General features: G+C 37.7%; 2 protein-coding genes across 3 annotated transcripts in view; one reads left to right on the forward strand and one right to left on the reverse strand.

Moving 5' to 3' along the window:
- The window catches only part of jph1a (junctophilin 1a), a 46,682-nt gene extending 36,985 nt beyond the window's left edge, over positions 1–9,697 (reverse strand). For both annotated transcript variants that reach the window (XM_036558022.1, XM_036558021.1), the window contains exons 1-2: positions 9,124–9,697; positions 5,044–5,797 (exon numbers count right to left, since the gene is read on the reverse strand). In XM_036558022.1, coding sequence (XP_036413915.1) covers positions 5,044–5,797; positions 9,124–9,502 — 1,133 coding nt within the window. In that variant the 5' untranslated portion in view covers positions 9,503–9,697. The remainder of the gene's footprint in view (positions 1–5,043; positions 5,798–9,123) is intronic.
- Positions 9,698–11,884: 2,187 nt separating this feature from the next.
- gdap1 (ganglioside induced differentiation associated protein 1) lies at positions 11,885–20,162 on the forward strand. The gene is made up of 6 exons (XM_036558895.1): positions 11,885–12,034; positions 13,814–14,006; positions 15,537–15,710; positions 17,566–17,660; positions 17,763–17,877; positions 18,318–20,162. Exons 1-6 carry the CDS (start codon positions 11,885–11,887, stop codon positions 18,668–18,670), a joined length of 1,080 nt encoding a protein of 359 aa, XP_036414788.1. The 3' UTR covers positions 18,671–20,162.
- Positions 20,163–20,969: the final 807 nt, after the last annotated feature.

A 20,969-nucleotide genomic window follows, 5' to 3' on the forward strand; every position in this document is an offset into this window, starting at 1 on the left:
GGAAAAAAAGAGGGAGTTTTCATCTTCCATTACAAGGGGGTCGCTTATTATGAACACACTTAAATATAGTATTTTTCTGCAAATCTTCGTGCGAAATTTCTATTTATTTGCATATGAGAAAAAATATATAATGTAATTTGGCTGGGTGGCAACCATACTTTTGCATATGAGTGTAGCATATGTTATGGTTATATAAAACAATAACCCCATTCATAAACAGTGACAGAGTTTAAGGCCCTTTCACATATTCAGTTCCCAGTTGGTCCAGAATGACTTTGATTAATCGATTAGTTTGGAAACAAAAACTCGCAGGTAATTATAATGTTGCCCATAACATTTATTTAACACACTGAAAATACAAGAATTGTCCTCGTTTTATCCAAAAAACATGAAAACATCTACCCTATCTTCTTATTCATAGTCTCTGAAAAGGACTTTTCATCTGCACTGCTCTCTAAAGGTGCAGGAACAGTGAAGGAACAACACAAACAAATCTCACATGGCAGTCCAAGATTGCTGCTTTTCTGTATTTCTCCTCTAATGATAAAGCAAAAATAAATTAAACAGCTCAATTACATCAATGAAATTTGACATTACTGATCACAACAGTCTAGTAATCAGCCACATCAGATACGGAGACCTAAAACAGCTCATCACATGTTAAACGACAAAAAACCATGCATGGCTTGTCAGCATATTCAAATATACTGAACACATTCAAATACTGAATATAGAGTTTTATAAAGTTACCTAGGGCTCTGTGTTCGTATGGACAGGAGGCTAAAACCTGGAGAAAAAAAGAATAAACACCCAAGCTAGTCTGAGTGCACTAGCGCACAAGTAGCCCCTATTACCACAGAGTTTACTCGAGCAGTTTAGACCGACACTTTCAAAATGCAGCTCATCCCTTCAGCCAGTGCTGCTAAATCTACCTGCTAAACTAAAACAGAATCAGCTGAAAAGCAGACAGTGATTTTTACTTCTGAATACAGTTTTAATAAGACATTATAGTATGGTATAATAACACTTTACTGTAGGGTACTGTTCATAAGGCTACATGACAATACATAAGCTTAACCCTAAAGCATAAACGTTTATGAATGCTTATTCCAATTTATCTGTCATAATGGCAAATGTAACCTTTATAGCAAATGACACCTACTAGAATAAGCATTTATAACATTTATGAAAGGTTATGTCAGTTGTCATGACAAGCTAATGTAGGTGTCATGTAGCCTTATGAACAGTACCCTACAGTAAAGTGTTATGGATATTAGTATCCCACTATGTCAAGTTTCTGCTGTGAATGCAATGTATATTCTCTCTCAGACTCACACCTGATTGTCGTGCTGCAAGTCGTACTCTTTTTCTATGAGATTAAAGTGAAGAGGTTTCATAGGTTTTGATTCTTGGGTCGGGCGCAACCCTGTACTGCAGTTCACGCTATCTGTATTTCACTCTTTCAATCGCGTGATATAAACGGGATGCGCAAATGTCATCAATCCAACTAATCTATTACATCAAGAATATTTTTTATTATCAACATTATCAATATTTTGATTAGTTGTTCCAGACCTAGTTAACACTGCAATTTACCTGCAAGAGACCCAGTACAATATCCAGAAAGTTAAAAGGAGGAGTCATGTGAACAGAACAAAGGCGATCCAGCATACCTAGCAAAGCAGAAAGTTTGTATTTTACGGTCACAATTTCGGTTTCTGCAAGAGAAAAAAGTCATGAGAGTGTATTTTGTATGCAATTCAGAAATTAAGGAGCTTCATGTATGAATGTGGGTGTCCCAATAAAATACCATATGAGGGCTACATGTGTGAGTAATGTGAAACCTGAACATTACCGGTAAAAGTAGCTCAGATAACAAACATCATGTCTTAGTTTAGCAGAATCAGTACAAAACACTGAAACTGACATTCTGTGAATTTTACATGGTGTAGTAAAAAACTTCATCACAGTATCACAGTAACAACAATATTTTTGACAGCTAGTGGGCTGTAGCAGTTCTGTGTGAACTCACAAAGATTTCAATGTTTGGAGATTTGGTTCTGTCTCTGAGTTTGACTGTTTATGCCAATAGGTCAGCACTTTGTGCAGCTTACGGAGAGTGTTTTTTTGTTTTCTATGCAAGCAATCTCAAATCATTCAAAAACTGGTAGGGCATCGCTTCAGTAAAAGTGAAAAGTGGTGGATCAAATGAGAGCTCGCCCCCTGTGATTCCGGAAGCGATGCTCCACTTGTCTTTTTTGGTGGATCACTAACATTAAAGTGTATGGTTGTGAGGGAAGTAAACAGCTGTTGAGTTTAATTGAAATTCAATAGCATCACCACTGGGTCGTAAACGTTTTGGTCAGTGTATTGATTGGATTTTTAGGAATCTATACCCACTGGCAACTTTATCAGAAACCCCTCTCTTGTAGCTCCAACTTGCTGGCCAGTGAGTGGAAGTACAAAGTAGAGGTCTATAATAAAGTAGACTGCGAGTAATAAGAATACATGACTTGTCATTTAGAGTGGTTTGACATGAAATGGTTCACTGTAGAGACTCAGATTTCTTTACAGTGGTGGTGATAGGAACCGGGGATTGTGATGTCTACAACACAAATATAGCCATTTTTTTCATTATCCAAAACCACCAGTGAACCTACATGTGTCTTTTATATACATAGCACACATCTCAACTATTGAATTATGCAAAAATTTGAAAAATATGTGGAATTTCCTTTTATTTTCAGCATTGATAAAGCTGTCCATTTTCACACAACGTTTGCTCCTTTAAAATTTACAGCAAGTCATTTTGAGAAAGTCATGCTGCTGGACTAAACGGAGCAAAGGGTGAAAACACCTTTTGGTAATAAGGCTTGGATAGAACTCCATTCTTTAAAGTGTAGCTTTAAACTAAGTGAAGCTTGTGTGCATGTTAAATGAGCTTTTGCTAAGCAGTAACTAAACATGTTTAAGACAATTTTACAGCCCAAATAATGACCGTTACCAATACTAATGACCAGTGCTCTGTAATTCTGCCCACTGCTCGCTGTAGGTGCAACCACAGACAAGGAGCCACAGACACGGAGCCCCTCCCCCAAACAGGGACAAATGCCAAGCTGTGTGTGTATGTGGTTATCTCAGGTCGCGGCCCCGACACACACACACACACGCACACAGTGTGTTGGAACACCCTGTGCTACAGCTCTGTTTTATTTCTTTTACGCAGAACTGAATAAGGTATAAAGTATTGTAAGTAAGATATAAACATATAAATGGTACTCTAAATTACAGCTGTATGCAAAGTATGCACAATTAATGTTTATTTGCTGAATTTAACATTTTGAAAAACAGCACATTTTACATTTTGTTTTATTTTTTCCAAAGTTAAACTAAATAGAAATTGTGCACTATAATTTGTAGAAAATATCATATTTCAGCATATTCTCTGCAGAGGTGAGTTTCATTTTCATTTAGAAAATCAACAAAACATTATTTCGCCAGGGGTGTTCAAACTTTTACATACGACTGTATATGCAGGGCGTGTGCTGTATAAACACACTAACCCGGCTAACTGCTATCAGTCAGCTCTTAGGCGCTGACATACACACGCCTCGTTGAATGAAAGCTCAATCAATCTGAACTGAAAAGAACACTTCAGCAAATTTCACCTTCCTGTAATCAATACTCATCAACCTCCTTATAGACTGATCATCAGCAGATGGTGGAAAGCTGCTATTTAAATTAACAGTCCATCCTGGGCTATTATAAGTTAAAGAAAAGATGCAAAAACAGCTCTTTTTGAATTCATTAGTTTTGTGATGTGATTAAAAACCAAGATATACATATTCACCTATTCAGCCTACAGCAGTTTATCTCCATCTGTTCATGTCATGTCAGTCATGGTATATGTTATATACTATGTCATGTTATACCAGTCTTAACGGCGCAGTAACAAAACAGCCTGTTTAAGTCTTAATGATAAAGAGAAGCTGGAAAATGGTTATGTAGCTTACTTGTTCTTGTGTTATTTGTGTTGAGATGTTTTATTTAGCTAAAACAAATAAATTATGTTGGCATTTAAAATTACAACTATGTCAATTGTATATGCCACTTATAAACCATATTCCATATTTACATTCCTAACAAACTGCCAAATATGATGTAGAGCTGTTCTAGTAGCAAGTAGCCTTCTACTGCAGTAGCTTAGCATGCAGTTTCATTCCACAGCACAGGTTCATTCCAGCTTACTTAAGCTTACATTCGAATATGTGCAGGTAATCATGTGTTGTTGCATGTGGAGCTGATGCATTATTCTTCAGTATCCTCATTAGAAGCTAGTGCTAGCTTACAGCTTTACGCACAACCACACAGGTTCATTCCGGTTTATTGAAGCCTCAGTGATGCAAGTTTAAAGAACAGCGGGTAAAACAGTGTTTTTGTGAGTGGAGCTGTTAGCTTAAGCTACTTTTGATTCACAATCCTTAGCAGTGGAGGCTAGAAAGAAGGCTAAATCATCTTTCTGTACAACCACACAGGTTCATTCCAGCTCACTGAAGCCTCAGTTATATAAGTTTAGAGAATAAAGACTCAAAGCTGAGCAGGTAAATCTGTTTTTTTGTGTGTGTGGATCTGTTACCTTTTACTACGTTTGCTTCAATATAATTAATTATTATTAACACAAGATGCTGGTGTTAACTTAGCGATAAGTTTAAAAGATAAAGACTCAAATCTGAGTGAAATTCATTGACTAGTGCCGGAGTGATAGACTTTTTCTGATTATTAAAGTTACAGTGGGAGCTTCTCTCTCACAAAACATAGATACAGTGTGCAGAGTAGAAGGGGGGAGACAAGGTTCACTTTCTTAATAAGTGTTGAGGATTAGTGACGCTCTTGTTCCATTCCAGTAGTTTCTTGGATATGCAAAAATATTGAACAATTTTTTATTCAACACAGATGATACTGTTGTGTTTTAATGTATGACTTCAGGTTTAAGAGTGTACCTCATATCATCACAAAGCTGACTTGCACCAAAAGGTCACCAACCTTGAAGCTGCTATTTCCACTTTTGTCCTGGCGATGGCGGCGGCCCTCCTGGCTCCCTCCACGGCCCGCTCCACTTTCTCTTTGGTCTTGGGATTTTTGAGTGGAATTATCTGCTTCCGTATCCCGCGCACCAGAACGTTGTTTTTGTACTTTCCTTCTTCCCTGGTTCCATCCGGAAAAACGGTGCATCCGTATCCATGCCGCTTGTTGTTCAGCCACTCCCCTTCATACTTCATGCCGTTGGATCGCTCGCTGATGCCAAATCCGTTGCGCTTGTCGTTCTTCCACTCGCCCATGTACGACTCGGTGGTAGTGGCGTCCACATTGTCCTCCATCGGTGGGAATTCGTCAGTTGCCTCTCCATCACCGTAGCTGATGGTGGAGTTGCCATCGCTGGAGCTGATGCGGCTCATGGCTGAGCTCCTCTTGCTGGAGATGGAGCTTTTGGACTCAGACTTGCGGAGCTGCCGCAGACTTCCAAACAGCGAGCCCCGCCGGAAAAGGCCTGGCTTCTTTTTCCTGCCTGCCAGCACCTCGCTGTCACTGTGGAAGTTGAGCACAAAGCCACCACGGGTGCTGACTGGCTGCTCAGCTGCTGTGTCCGGCACCACTGCGCCATTACTCTGGACACTCCGCAGGGACGCCAGTGAGGTCCGGAGAGGAGAGCGGATCACTGTAGCCATTCCGTATGGAACGCTCTGCCTGACTCCATAACCGTGCCGCATCCCACCCATCCACTGTCCCTGGTACGTGCCTGAGGAGCAGCAAAACAACAGAGTTAGTCAATGTACGACTATAAAAAGTAGAAAATGTGGAGCGGTTTATTTATTTTCATGTTTCATGGAATTAATCCGAATTATAGTCTTGTCATGTTGGAAAATGATTTAGTGGTAATAATGTATTTTATTACATATTATTGCTAGTCACCAGCCTGTCACGACCAATAGAAATAATCCAAAATAACTTCTTCATCTTGTTCCGTTAACTCCCATTCAAAGTTGAGGTTTTTTTTTCTCCTCCTGTAAAGTTCTCTCTCTCTCTCTCTCTCTCATATATATATGTATAGATGTATATATATATATATATATATATATACACACACACATATATATATATCATATAGCATTTACTTGTTAAAAAGTGCCAACTTTCGAATGAATACAAATAAAAATCTAATAATTAATTTTACCTATTGATGTTTATTTGTATTTATTACAATGTTATTAATGTTATATATCGCTGCTGTCCGAAAAAATCTTGTATCTCCATTTTTGTCGTTTTTGACATAATTTGAAAATGTCTGTTGCCCTTTACATTGTGTGTAAATTTCGTGATGAATGGACCAAAAGAAATGACCCAAAATGACTTGGAAAGAAGTCTGATTCCATTGACTTACATTAAAAGTAAAGTAGGTTTTTTCCTTTTCTGTAAAGTTATCATTTTGGAGATACAAGGTTTTCTTCCAACAACAGCAATATTGTTCTTACTGCCATAGTAAATTGTTTTAAACAGTTTTCAAGACTTTCACCCAGCACTGTGCATTATATGTACCATGCATGCTCAATATATGTAAACAAGTATGTATGGTACTGACGTATGGGATTTACAAGGTCCCTTCCTCACTACCATAATTACAAAACCTAAATCTAACAGTAACTAAATAATTAATAACCAAATTAATTATAGTTATTACAGGGTAATAAAGTCTAGACTAAGAGGAGTAATTGAATAACAAGCCTATAGCTTAATATATTTATTTGACATCAAACCATCACATTAAACAGACAGTGAAAACAAACTGCTTTCTGTCATTTCTAAATTGTCTTAAAGTGCCCATATCAGGAAAAAACAAATTTTCTTATCTTTCGTTTTTGATATAAAAAGTAGATATTGTTAAACGTCTAAATGTTTTGGTCACTCCCCAGTCCATATTTGGAAACAGAGGTTGCAAAAACTACTTTTGTGATGTCACCAAAAACAATGCACCCACATATAAACCCACACTAATGTCATCAAATGTCTACAGAATCAACTACAATAATTAAACTGCAATGTATTACAAATCAAATACCAAGTAAATCACTTTAGCAGTTCTACTTTATTTGCTTTGCTCAGCAAAGTGATCAACTACAATCTATACATGTAAATAAAAGTACAATGAGAAATAAGTGGGTCAGAATACCACAGATACATACAACACAGCAACTGAAGTTTCTGATGGTCTTTGGAACAGTTACACAGATCACTTGATGAGTGACGCATGATAGGAGCGCCCAAGGATTATGGTGCTCAGAGATCAGCATCAACCTACTTTAATCTACGCTTCCTCTCAGACCGGATTCACAGGGCTTGTTGACAGAAACCTCCAAAAATTGTTTAAAGCAAAAACAAATTTAAAATTAATTTAATGGCAGGTGGAATTTGAAGTGACAGTAAAATGACCTTCTGCTTTGGCCTTTTTACCCTTTTAGAGGCACCACAAATCACAGATGTTTTAGGCTACACAACATGAACAACATAACTGCAACTGTTCTTTTCTTTGCAATATACTATAACACATTGGTAATTCCTTGAATCAGTCGTGTAGACTACAGTACTGTATACAAATCTATAGACTACAGTACTATAGATCTATAGTACTGGTACTGTATACTAATCTATAGACTACAGTAAAAATCTATAGACTGCAGTACTATAATCAGCTCTAAAGATTCCAGTCCTACAGACATCTTTATGAACTACAGTACTATAGTCAGCTCTATAGACTGCAGCATTATAGTCAGCCCTATAGACTGCTGTACTAAAATTGGCTCTTTAGATGCCAGTACTATATATGGCACAACAGACTACAGCACTATAGACAACTCTACAGACTACAGTACTAAAGCCAGCTCTATAGACAACAGTACCAAAGATGGATCAATAGACTACAGTACTATAGATGGCTCTAAAGCCTACAGTGCTACAGACAGTTCTCTAGACTATAGTACTACAGACTGCTCTCTAAACTACAGTACTACAGCCATCTCAATAGACTACAGTACTGAAGATGGCTCTATGAACTACAGTACTATAAACAGCTCTATAAACTTTAGACTACAGTACTATAAATGGCTCTATAGACTATAGTACTATAGATAACCATATATATACTACATATATAAAGATAACTATATATATACTATATATACTACAGTACTGTAAGCAGATCTATAGACTACAGTTTTATAGAAATGAGTATTATTAGCTATATAAACTATATATCCTTTGTGAATTAAAAAGCATGTTACAAATAAAAGTATTATTATTATTATTATTGTTGTTGTTGTTGTTGTTATTAGACTACTGGGATAGCCTCCAGCACTCCCCCGAGACCTAGGAGGATAAGCGGTTTAGAAAATGTATGTGTGTGTGTGTGTGTGTGTGTATTATTGTTATTATTACACATGGTTTACAGTACTATAGATGTAGTTATAGGCTACAGTTAACATCATTTAATCTACCACCTGCCCAAATATCCTTTTAGGAGGGACACTGTCTCTTGGTCCCTGTGCCTACCTCAGTCTATAACAAGCAATGGTTCCGTGACTCCACTGATCTTTCAAAATGTCTGCATAATTAAACGGTTAAGATGTAAACACAGTCATTCAGAGAGGTTTGGTGTGAAATGCTTCCATTCTAGAGAAACTTACAGAGTCAGAAATGTTCACAGCGGAGGTGAAGGGAACCAGGCGCCCACCTCTAAAAGTTCCCTCACAGAAAGTTACTACATGAAAAGGTTATGAATACACTGCCGGATGCCTGAGACATTGTTTTACCATAGTTTTGAGAAGGTTTTTTGTGTAAAACGTATTCTATTCCTGGTAGAAAGTGAAGTACAAAAGGAAATAAAATGCCTATATATGTATTATGGACATCGTGACCCCTGGTTCCTATCACCACCACTGTAAAAATCTGAGTCTCTACAATGAACCATTTCACCTCACTCTGGACTCTTTTACACCTGAACCGCTTAACCATTTAGAATTGAAGACACACATAGGTAGGTGTACAGGTGTACAGATATACAGGTGTACTCACCCCCATCTGCGTAAGTCTCCACTCCGTACCCATCCTGAAGTCCATTGCTCCACGTGCCGTCGTACCTGGCCGGTGTGTTGTTGCCCTGCCGGACTCCATACCTGCCCTTAAAGCCGTGGCTCCACTCGCCCCGATAAATCCACTTGCCTTTGGTCTCCACTCCGAGCCCATGGCGTTTTCCCTGTGACCAGTAGCCCTGGTAGGTGTTCCCGCTGGGCCAGGTGTAAACCCCCACTATCTCGAAGCCGTGGCTCCAGGCTCCGGAGTACTCGCCCTGACCCTGCGGCCCGGTGCAGATGCCGTGACCGTGGGCTTTGCCGTCCTCCCAGCCTCCACAGTACGTGCCTCCATCGTCAAAATCAAACCGTCCGCCCGTCATTCAGAGACGCATACGCACGCGCAGCACGCACGCGGAGTCCTTTCTTTCTGGCGAAGACACACACAGCCTGGAAGCGCGCGGACACGGTGCTGCAGGTGGTCAGCCCGAGCATGAATGGGCAGCAGGCAGGAGAGGGCAGTTATCACCCACAGGAGCCACGAGCAGCTGCCCCCGACACGCACTCCTCCTCGCGCACCGCACACGAGCGCGGAGACCGCGCACCACAGCACCAAGGGGGGAGGCCACGCCCTCTGTTGCGGCGTCAGTGCTGTAGCTCCGCCCTCAGCAAGCCTCCACCAATAAGCTGAGAGAGTCTAAACCAAAACGCTTTATTTATTTATTTACTTTATTTTTTGTTGTTTCACTTGAGATTTCTCAGTTTTTCGCCTTATTTTTATAAGTCTCAAAAGGCTCCCTATGTAGAGCAGTCATATGCTAAGGTTTGAACACACCTGGTCAAATTGCATGTTTTGTTGATTTTCTAAGTGAAAAAAGTTAACACATCTACAGAGAACACACTTCTGCACATCCTAAAATTATGGCTTCTGCACCCAAACAATGAATAATATGTCTAACAAAGAGCTGTTAAGGATTCAGTCACGTGTGCACAATTTTATACTGGACGTATAGCACACTATTTGGGCATGAAAGCCAAACTTTCAAAACCTACTAAGAGTGAACTATAAAGGGAGTAGGAAGCCATTAGCAATCATTGATGTTCATCTTAAATCTTTCTCTTTGCCGTTTTGTTAGCTACTAGCTAGGCCAGACTGTTGTTTGTGTTGCTATGTGACCAGCAGTCTGCGCGCCGATCTTCAGGGTTAAAGGGTGAATAAGCAGTTACATACATTAACTCCAGTATTTAAGACCATTTATTGTTAAAACTGTGTTAGAACGATCAGCAGAGCTTTATTTTACTGCAAAGGAGGAAAATTTTATTTTTACCTGAAAATGTAATTCTGCTGTGGAGCCACAACAGGGCAGAAAAAGAGTTGCATGTTGCCAACCCATGATTCACGTGAATATGTTGATTTTTATGACATCTCAAATGTGGTAAATTCAAAGCAGGCTGTTTTTGCAGCTTAGTTTTCATATATGAACTAAGGAGTGAATAAACTTTAACAGTGTTTACATACTACATAGTTTTTTGTTTACTAAATGAAGTAAGGACAATACACTTTGTTCTTTAATTAGCCTGTGTTAGTATGTACAATACAATTCAGACATGAAAAAATGGCCATTTTCCATAAAATGTTTAACCTGAACCACTGTTGCAATGTACAGATATGTGATGTATTATGCTTTTGTAAAATCAATTATGCAATATAATAATATTACGTTTATTACAAAAACCTTGTTTTTAAAAAGAAACTGATGTTTAAATTCATTACTCATTAAAAGCAACATATATGTGTAATAAACCACAACAGAAATGTTTGTGTCAAATCATTTTCAGTATTGCACAAGGAAAAGCATGTTATATATCAAAGACTTATATCATGTGATGATCTAATTGGAAATACAATATGTAAACATCATGGCGTAAAGTCGTGATGTGCTTCTCTTTTAAAGGGTAGTTCCACCAAAATTTCAAAATTTCTGCATATTTAGTTTGTTTATATGTAAGCAAATTAATTCAGGATGGTTTGATGTGAAATGGTTAACTGTAGAGAATCTTTTAGATGAGAGTTTTTATATGTAATGCTAATGACAGTAAAATAGTGATAAAGACTCTCTGCCATGAATGAGCTAATATATATATATATATATTATATATATATATATATATATATATATATATATATATATAAAGGCCAAGATCTTTTCGAAAAACTATTATATAGACAATGTCTCACGCATCATGTGGTGCAGTCATTACCATTCTATGAAATACCTTTCTTTGAAGGAGTTTTGAGAGGTATTAAACGCTGCAGACGTTTGGCTCCTATGTGAGCAGTTTGTTCACTGTGAACAGTTTCTATACAACGAAGCATTTCACACCAAACTACTCTGAATTACTTTGTAATGACTGAACCACGCAGAAATTTGAAAAAGTCGGTGGCATTGCCCTTCCCTGAGCAGTACACTTAAAGTTAAGCTCTCCGCTATTTTGAATAAAGGGATACAGTGCCATCTACTGGTGGGTTAAAGTATTGCACCGCATCAACTTCATCCACTTCAAAACGTTACGCATTTCTAAAATATAGATTAAACGACTGTAGATTTTCAAAAAATGGAAACTATTAAGTCTAATACACGGATTAAACGATGAACCAGGTGGTAAAAGGCAACAAAATAGTTGGAAATTGTGATAAATACGTCTCTATGTTGCGGAGTCAGGGTGTCCACTTGGCGGCGCTTTTTACATCACCGACGCTCAAAATGGCGACTGTAAGCAGCAATGAAGCTCAGGACGAGAACGAAATGTTGCTAAAGAAAGAAGAAGGGCAGAAGGAAGAAATAGAGAACACGAAAAAGAAAGAGTGCAAACTGGTTCTGTATCACTGGACTCAGTCTTTCAACTCGCAGAAGGTAAGAGATATAGATATTTACAGTCAGCATCACTGAGGATGCTCTGATGATGCTGCCTGGTGAAGGAAGCACATTCAGAGCAGGATTTATTCGCAATAAAAACTGACCCTAGATCACATTGCATGAGACCTTATTGTTCACTGATCTGATATTATGTGGCCACCGCTGTCATACAGGCGATTGAGGATAAGTTGATGATCCAGGCTTAAAATGTCAGTGTTTTGCTTGATTTAAATGTGTTAAGTTGCATCAGCTCTGCATGCATACAATATATGACATCAGCACAGTTATGTTTTTTTTTTTCAAAGTACTCCCTTTTGGCCATCATTGTGTTGATGTAATATATGTATGTGGACGTGATGCACACATTTGAAGAATGTAAATCTAAAGCACAGAGTCTTTACTGGTTTGGCTCCACACCCTTACATTAAAAGCCTATTAGATGAAGTCTTTAAGCTGGAAATAATAGATGGATATTGGGGCACCTTCATACAGATACCCATCAAAAGTTCCATTTGAAGTCAACCTGAAATCCGACAAAATGTAATGACTTTTGCTCCGGCTCTAAAAGGTCTTCTGATTTTTTGGTGATGTCACTGTCTACCAGTGGGCGGGGGAAAATAATATTAACCAATAATACCATGTTTGACCTCCCCTCCCACCATCCCAACCTATCATGGAGAGAAAACTCTCAGCTAGCTCAGAGACCGTCCCTTATAGGAGTGTCACTCAAAAATACATCCAAAAAATGATTATGTTATGATTTGCCATTCATGCTGACTTTATTTGTGTATACTACACAAGGGCCTACAACTTGGCACATAACAATTTATGGGCAATACATAATTCATAAAACAGTCTCACAGATAATAAAAAATATTAGTAGTTACTGAATAATTCATATTAGATGCTGAATACTTTTAGTAGATACTGAAAAATTTAGTAGTAGTTAATGAATACTTTATAGTAGTTATTGAATAATTCACATTAGTTACTGAATAATTCATAGTAGATATGGGATAATTTATAATAGATACTAAATTATTCATATAAGATACTGAATAATTCATATTATGTACTGAATAATTCATAGTAGATACTTAATAATTCATAGTAGCTACTGAATAATCCATTGAAGATACTGAATAATGTTTAGTAGATACTGAATAATTTGTAGTAGTTACTCAATACTTTATAGTAGATACTGAAACATTCATAGTAGTGGCTGGATAAGTTATAGTAGGTACCAAATAAGTTATAGTAGTTGAATACTTCATAGTTGGCAGATAATTTATAGCAGTTACTAAATAATTAATAGTAGTTACTATATAAATATTAGTTGCTGAATAATTCGCAGTACATATTGGATTATTCTGAATGGATGCTGAATCATTTTTAGTAATTACTGAATAACGTACAGTTGTTACTATATAAACATAACTGTTGAATAAATCATAGTAGATACTGAATAATATGTCTTACAATTAATGACCAAATAATAAACCTTCAGTTGTTAAGGTACCTCATGGACCATAGGCTGAATTCCTCTAAATCACAGGTATATAAACCTTTCCCAGGACAACTACTTTCCTGAATAGTTTCAGCTTTAACACCTCTGATCCAGATAATCACTCTAATAGATTTGGAATGGAATTGATTTTTTGTCTTTTTTTTACATTTGAAAAAAGTTTATCCAAATTGATGCATTTTTACAGCCACCTTACTTTAAATCATTATTCTGATCACTCGAACGGTGTCTGTTGTTTGTGTTTGTTAAAGGTCAGGCTGGCGATTGCTGAGAAAGGTCTGAAATGTGAGGAGTATGACGTGAGTTTGCCGCTGAGTGAACATAACGAGCCCTGGTTCATGCGCCTGAGCCCCACGGGAGAAGTTCCTGTGCTCGTCCACGATGACCAGATCATCTGTGAGCCCACCCAGATACTGGACTACCTGGAGCAGACCTTCCAGGATGGTAAACATGCTACAGTTAAAATATCACATTATGGTGAATAAGATTATAACATAGATTTTCAGTCTGGAAAAGCATGGAGCTCCAGTATGTGAGATCTGCTCTCCAGTAGACAGTAAAATGGACAAGCTTCTTAATGTAATATGTTAACAGTGCGGAATGTAGTACAAACCAAATTCCAAAAAAGTTGACAGTAGGTAAAATGCAAATCAAAGTAGTAGTTTTATAAATCTACCTTGACTTGTATTTGAACAAAAACGGTACAGACAAGATATGCGATATTTTATCCAATCAGCTTAATCATTTTTTGTGAATATATGCTCATTCTGAAATTGATGTCTGCAAAACGTTCCAAAAAGTTGTAACAGAGGCTATTGAAGAGTAGGAACATTGTGAAATGTAAAAAAAAATCTTAAACAGGTGACGCAATTATGCTTGGATATAAAAGGAGCATCCAACACCTGTGAAGGCACCATTAATGCTGAACACATTTTGGTGCAACGTATTTTGCTTTAGATAGGATATCATTTTTTTCAGGATGTCCAAGCTTATTTCAACATGACAACACCAAGAAACATTCTGCACTTGTTACAAAAGCATGGCTGTGTAAACAGAGTACAGGTCAAACAGAATTTACTGATCACTGCTTTTTGTTGTTTTATAGTATTTTACATACTGTCATAACTTTTTTGGAATTGGGTTTATAAATGATTCAGTAATGTTAGAAGCTAACTCACTTTGTTAATCATCATCATCATGTAAACCGCTTATCCTTCTGGGTTGCGGTACTTTGTTAATGATATAGTAATCATATTAAGATCAGGCAGCATGCAGCTATAGGGTAAGACACTGTTAATAACCAAATTAGGATCACAATGATATCGTTTATCACCAAAATTCTGCAGATTATAATCGTTACTTTTAATGATGGCAGTTTCTTCTGCCAAAAAAGTAGTTCCAGCTACTTAGAGTAAAGCAGCAATTGTTGTTGCTTAGCAACCAGTGGAACAATACAAGTATGGTGAAAAAGCGTGCTGTTATGCAGTTGTGTGGAAGGAACTAATTTGTTAATCTAGTACTCTTGACTTTAATCATTAATACAAAGATATTATATCATGGAAAACTTTTAATAGTCATAGAAGAGCCTCATTACAAGTGCATGCCATATTATAAATAATTTTCTAGGGCAAATAATATTTTTTCAAACATCCCCATAATTTATTTTTTCCATGAAACCCACTGTTCTATTATGTTTATGTTGTTTTTTTTTCTTTATGTTCATTACGCCTCGGCCAGAGTGTTTCTTTTAGGTTATTTTCTGTTGATGACGTTTGTGTTGGCTTCCCCATTTTAAGTTCAGCATGTGCAGAAATGTGGATAAGATGACAGAAACAGAATGGTGAGTGTTGATGTTGACTTTATGAAAGTCTCTGGTTAAAATGTTTTTCATTAACATTAGCAGTCATGTTCCCTTTGGCAGGTTAAAGAACACTTTCGATTTGTGCCTGTTTTTGTTTTTGTCCTGTGAATCAGAGAAGACTCCGAGGTTGATCCCAGAAGTGGGCAGTACGTATTATCACAGAGTTCAGCACTACAGAGAGCTGCTGGACTCGCTGCCCATGGACGCGTACACACACGGCTGCATCCTCCACCCGGAGATCACTGTGGACTCTCACATCCCGGCTTACGCCACCACACGCATACGCGGTAATGCATAGAACTTATAATAAAAATATATATTTATAAGAGATAAGAGATACTTATGTTACTTATATATGAGAACATTTTGCACTGAAATACCATGAAAGACCATGAAACTAGGGCACAAGAGCAGTGCTTATAGTTATTGCTGTAACAGGCATATATACAGTGCCCATCACAAATACTGGCACCCCTGGTAATCATGAGCAAAATGAGGTGTAAAAAATATTCTTTATTGCTTGTCCTTTCCTTTTCATCTTTCTTTCAAAATATAAACAAATATCTAACCTTTATTTGAAGCACAGTGATTGAAAAAAGTTATCAAGAAAGAAATATTTTTCTCCACAATTGTTAGCACCCCTTCATTTAATACTTTGTGCAGCCTCCCTTTGCAAAAATAACAGCTCTAAGTCTTTTCCTATAATGCTTAATGAGACCAGAGAAAACATGGCAAAGGATCTAGACCATCGAGAACCTCTCCAGATCCTTCAGATTTTGAGATTCACTGTGGACTCTCCTCTTCAGCTCATCCCACAGGTTTTCAATGAGGTCTAGATCAGGGGACTGTTGTGGCCATGGCAAAACCTTAATACCATGGGCAGTGAATCATTTTTGTGTTAATTATGAGGTGTGCTTTGGATCATTGTCCTGCTGGAAGATCCACACTATGGCCCAGATCGAGCTTCCTGGCTGCAGCAGTCAGGTTTTGGTTTAATACCTGCTGGTAATTGATGCTGGTAGAAGTCTGATACCATGTATGAGAATAAGTTGTCAAGGGCCTTTGGAAGAAAAACAGCCACAACATCACAGATCCACCACCATACTTCACAGTGGGGATGAGGTACTTTTCTGCATAGCTCTCTTTATGTCCATGGCAAACTCACTTCTGGTGTTTGTTGCCAAAAACCTCTATTTTGGTATCATCTGACCACAGAACATGCTTCCACTCACAGTTCCAGTAACATTTGGCAGGTGCTTGAGTTGTCGGTTCTTGACAGCAGATGCCTCCTTCTGGCAACCCCCCCAAACAACATGTGGTCATATAGGTGGTGTTTGATTGTGGTTTGTGAAACATTGTGACCCCAAGACCTAAATAATGTCTGCAATTCCCCATCTGTGATCATTGGAGAGTCTGTCCACTCAATCCATCCTCCTCATTGTATGTGGGGTCAGTATAGACATACGTCATCTTTCTGGCAGATTCTTAACATCTCCAGTTGTTTAAACCTTCTTAATTATTGCCCTGATCGTGGAAATGGGCATTTTTAACTGTTTAGCTATTTTCTTGTAGCCATTTTCTGATCTTTTGTTGCACGTTAATGCTGTATTCTCTGGTCTTTCTCATAACAATGACTGAGGGCATTTGGCCTGTGTTTCATCTCATATATATTCCCTAATGAAACAGGAAGTCATGGCTAACTATTTAAGTGCTAGTTTTTTCTTTCAATCATTATACCTTAAATAAAGGCTAGATTTTTGCTAATATTTTGAATGAAAGATGAGAAGGATAAATAATTAAGAATATTTTTGCAGCTCATTTTTCTCATGATTGCCAGAGGTGCCAATAATTGTGGAGGGCACGGTACATCTTAAAATGTACCACAAGTATGCACACAATACCATGGAAGCCTCAGCTAGCTGAAACCGTACAAATTTTTAATCCCACAATTTGGTCCATTAGAACACATTCATCACATCAATACATTCAAAACAGATCTTTGCTAACTAGAAGCATGATTTTAATGCTAATGCTATTGTTCCATAGTTTTATTAATATAATTGTATACAGTCAGATTTTAATGACGTTATTTAATAATAAGATGGAAAAAAGCTGAACTGTATAATGTTTTCTTTGCCACAGCTCAGATTGGCAGTATGGCGTCAGAGCTGAAGAAACTGGCAGAAGACAATCCAGAGCTTAAAGATGCTTACATCGCAAAACAAAGGCGCCTGAAAGTAAGTACTGTAACTCTTTAATGCTGTGGCCAAAAATGACCATTTCTTCACTAATAAGCCAGACTGTGTAAATGAACTCGAGATTTGTTTTGACCTGTTTAGACGAAGCTGTTTGACCACGATAATGTGAAGTTCCTGAAGAAGATTCTGGATGAGCTGGAGAACGTTATGGACCAGGTGGAGACAGAGCTGCAGAGGAGAGCAGAGGAAACACCAGGTAACACAGCCCAGATGGAAATCCAGGAGTATCCACACTTCATCACGAAGTCGATTGATCAAATGATTAGGCAAAGTCCTACCTTGTAGTTTCACTCAGTGGCCACTTTATTAGAAACATCTACCTTTTACTTCCACTCACTGGCCACTTTATTAGAAACACCCTCCTTGGTCCACTAAGAATGGTCCACCACTCAAATAATATCTTATCAGTAGTGGTCCTGTTGTGGTCTCTTTCCCTTGATGAATTTGTTAGAGGGGGTCTGATAAATTTTCCAGAAACAGATTGGTTACAGTCTGTAATTTTCTCTCTTTTTCTAACCTTTCTCAATCTCTCTTGTTCTCCCTCTTCTCTCATCTTCCCTCTCTCAATGTCTCTCTCTCTCTTCTTTCTCTCTCTCTCTCTCTCTCTCTCTCTCTCTCTCGTCTCTCTCTCTGTAGAGGAGGGCAGTCAGCAGGCCTGGTTGTGCGGGGAGTTTTTCAGCATGGCTGACGTTTCTCTCGCTGTCACTCTTCACCGGCTGAAGTTCCTGGGTCTGTCCCGCCGTTACTGGGGTAACGGCACACGAGTCAATCTGGAGACTTATTACGAACGAGTCCTTGACCGGCCCACTTTCCGCAGGGTTCTCGGACACGTCAATAACATCCTGATATCTGCCGTGCTGCCCACTGCGTTCAGAGTGGCCAAGAAAAGAGCGCCATCCTTTATAGGCATGACTGTACTGATCGGGATGCTGGGAGGTGCCACATATTTCGCTTTTCACTATTTCAAAAGACGCCTGCTGGTGTCCTGAAGCAGCTGCAGCGATTCACTCACTACCATTTTACTTAATGGCCTCATTGGTTTAATTAGCAATCCTATGCATACAGTTGTGAAGAATGTTGCACATTTAGCACTTTTCACTCATAGCTGACCCATCAGTAGTCTTTCATGTTAACCGTTTTCTACATTGGACAAGTTTTAGAGAAGATTGGCAAAAACCCCATTCATCCCAAGGATCATGTGACTTTTTTTTGTTGAGTTAGTTTAAATTGCTACACTATCGAGATGCACAGTGTTGTTGTAGCTAATCGCCACCATGCTAATGATGCTTTTTTGTTGCAGACTAATCAAACTTTTTTCTTCAGTTTATTTCTGACAGGTTTGAGCACCTCACCCATGCACACAAAACAACTGAATCATGGTCCGTCAAAATCCGAGGGTCTTGTTCTGCTTCCAAATGAAACCCTTATTCAGTTCACGGCTGGTGGACACACATTTTTGTGGTTGTCCACACCAAAATGGGAAAATACAATATCCGGGCATGATTTTCTGCTTCTACTAGAAGCTTGCCAACTTGCTTTAAATTTAGACCCTTTTTCAGATGCTCCTATTGTTGTTGATGCACAACCTGTTGCTAATAATGCCAGATGAGCAATAAAATGATTGCATTTGATGGATCAAGGATCATATTTTTTGTGGTTGGGCTAGGCATAAGCCACCTCCATGCATCCCGATTATACATTTTATCAAGAATATATCTGAAGGATAGATTTTATCGTGTGTGCTAAAGAAGCAAGTAAAATACATTGTTTTTTTGGCACTAATGGGAGCAAACATGAAAGAGTTCCGGCATCTTCGCCAAATTCCTGACCAATCAGAGAACACCCACATGTATAATTAGGTCCAACCAAATTAAAAAGATACAATTTCACAATAAGTCAAACTCAGTGTGGACATTAGAAAACAAATGAGGTGTGAAAACAGCCTTAGTATCATAATATCATAACCTATTCTAACAGTGCGGCCTTTCACACACATGCAAAGTACATGAGTCATGTTCTACAGTTTCTCACTATGTTGAATGGGATTCCAACAGTGTTCTGTAAAGCTTGTCCAGTCTAGCAACAGTACATAGGAAAGAACACATTTGAGGATGGAGCCTGGATAGGATAATTAAGCATGTGTTTTAATAGTAGACAGCAGTTAACAGTCGAATGGGACAAAACCACATCCATCATGGCCTTTAACAGCTTGGTCAGTTCTGCTTTATGTGCCATATTCATTAATGTAAAGGCTTCTTTTGTTTGTGCTGGTTTTCTCTTCCATCTTACATTGTGGTGACACTGTATATAAAATGATTGTGATCTTATGTACAGTATGCTTAAATTTAAATGATTTTATATTATGACATAGAATACATTTCTCTGTCGCTCTTGTTTATTGAGGATAATAGATACACATTACACATCAGTCTGTATGCTGTATTGCATAAATTAAATATAATAAAATACATTTTAATGTTACATACATGTTTCTTTCCTGAGTAAATACAGAATGTAATGTGACTACAGATTGTTATATAACTACACATTCAGAGTTCAACAGAATACTTTAGAAAAATAATGATGGCTCATTACTGAATACTCTGTCCTAAATGTATTCAGTAATGTACTCCATTACAATACATCAAAAACTAACATATTCAGAATAACTGACACACTTTGACTCACATAAATATCATTGATTTATCAGTCTACTTAGGCTTTTGCAGGAACTTTATTGATTGTAAAGAAGCTGTTTGTTGAGTTCCTCTTTTGTCTGACAAGTGTGTTTGCTATATGTCATCTGCTGATTTTAAAGTAGTTAAAAAACAACAATTCATAGTGTTTCTTTTTACGTTTTCTCTAAAAGTATTCTCTTAACATTTTAAATGGTAACTTTATATATATATATATATATATATATATATATATATATATATCATCGCTGTCCAAAGAAAAAGAAAAACAAGTATCTCCAAAATGGTAACTTTACAGGAAGGGGCAAGAACATTCTTTACCTTCAGTGTAAGTAAAGAGATTTTATTCCAAGCAATTTTGGAGCATTTCTATTGGTCCAATACTCATGAAATTTTCACATTATGTAAAGGGCAGATGCTGTAGAAAAGTAAAAATAAAAAAGCGATGATACACATAAACACTACATACTTGATAGTTTAATGCATATACTACAATATTACAACATGCTATACTGACTCTGTGATGCAATTGAATATAAATACAAAACACATCAAAATCTATATATAATATTATTCTACATTTATTCTATAT

Source organism: Colossoma macropomum, unplaced genomic scaffold (genome assembly GCF_904425465.1).
Source record: "Colossoma macropomum unplaced genomic scaffold, Colossoma_macropomum, whole genome shotgun sequence".
In the NCBI taxonomy this organism is placed as follows: domain Eukaryota; kingdom Metazoa; phylum Chordata; class Actinopteri; order Characiformes; family Serrasalmidae; genus Colossoma; species Colossoma macropomum.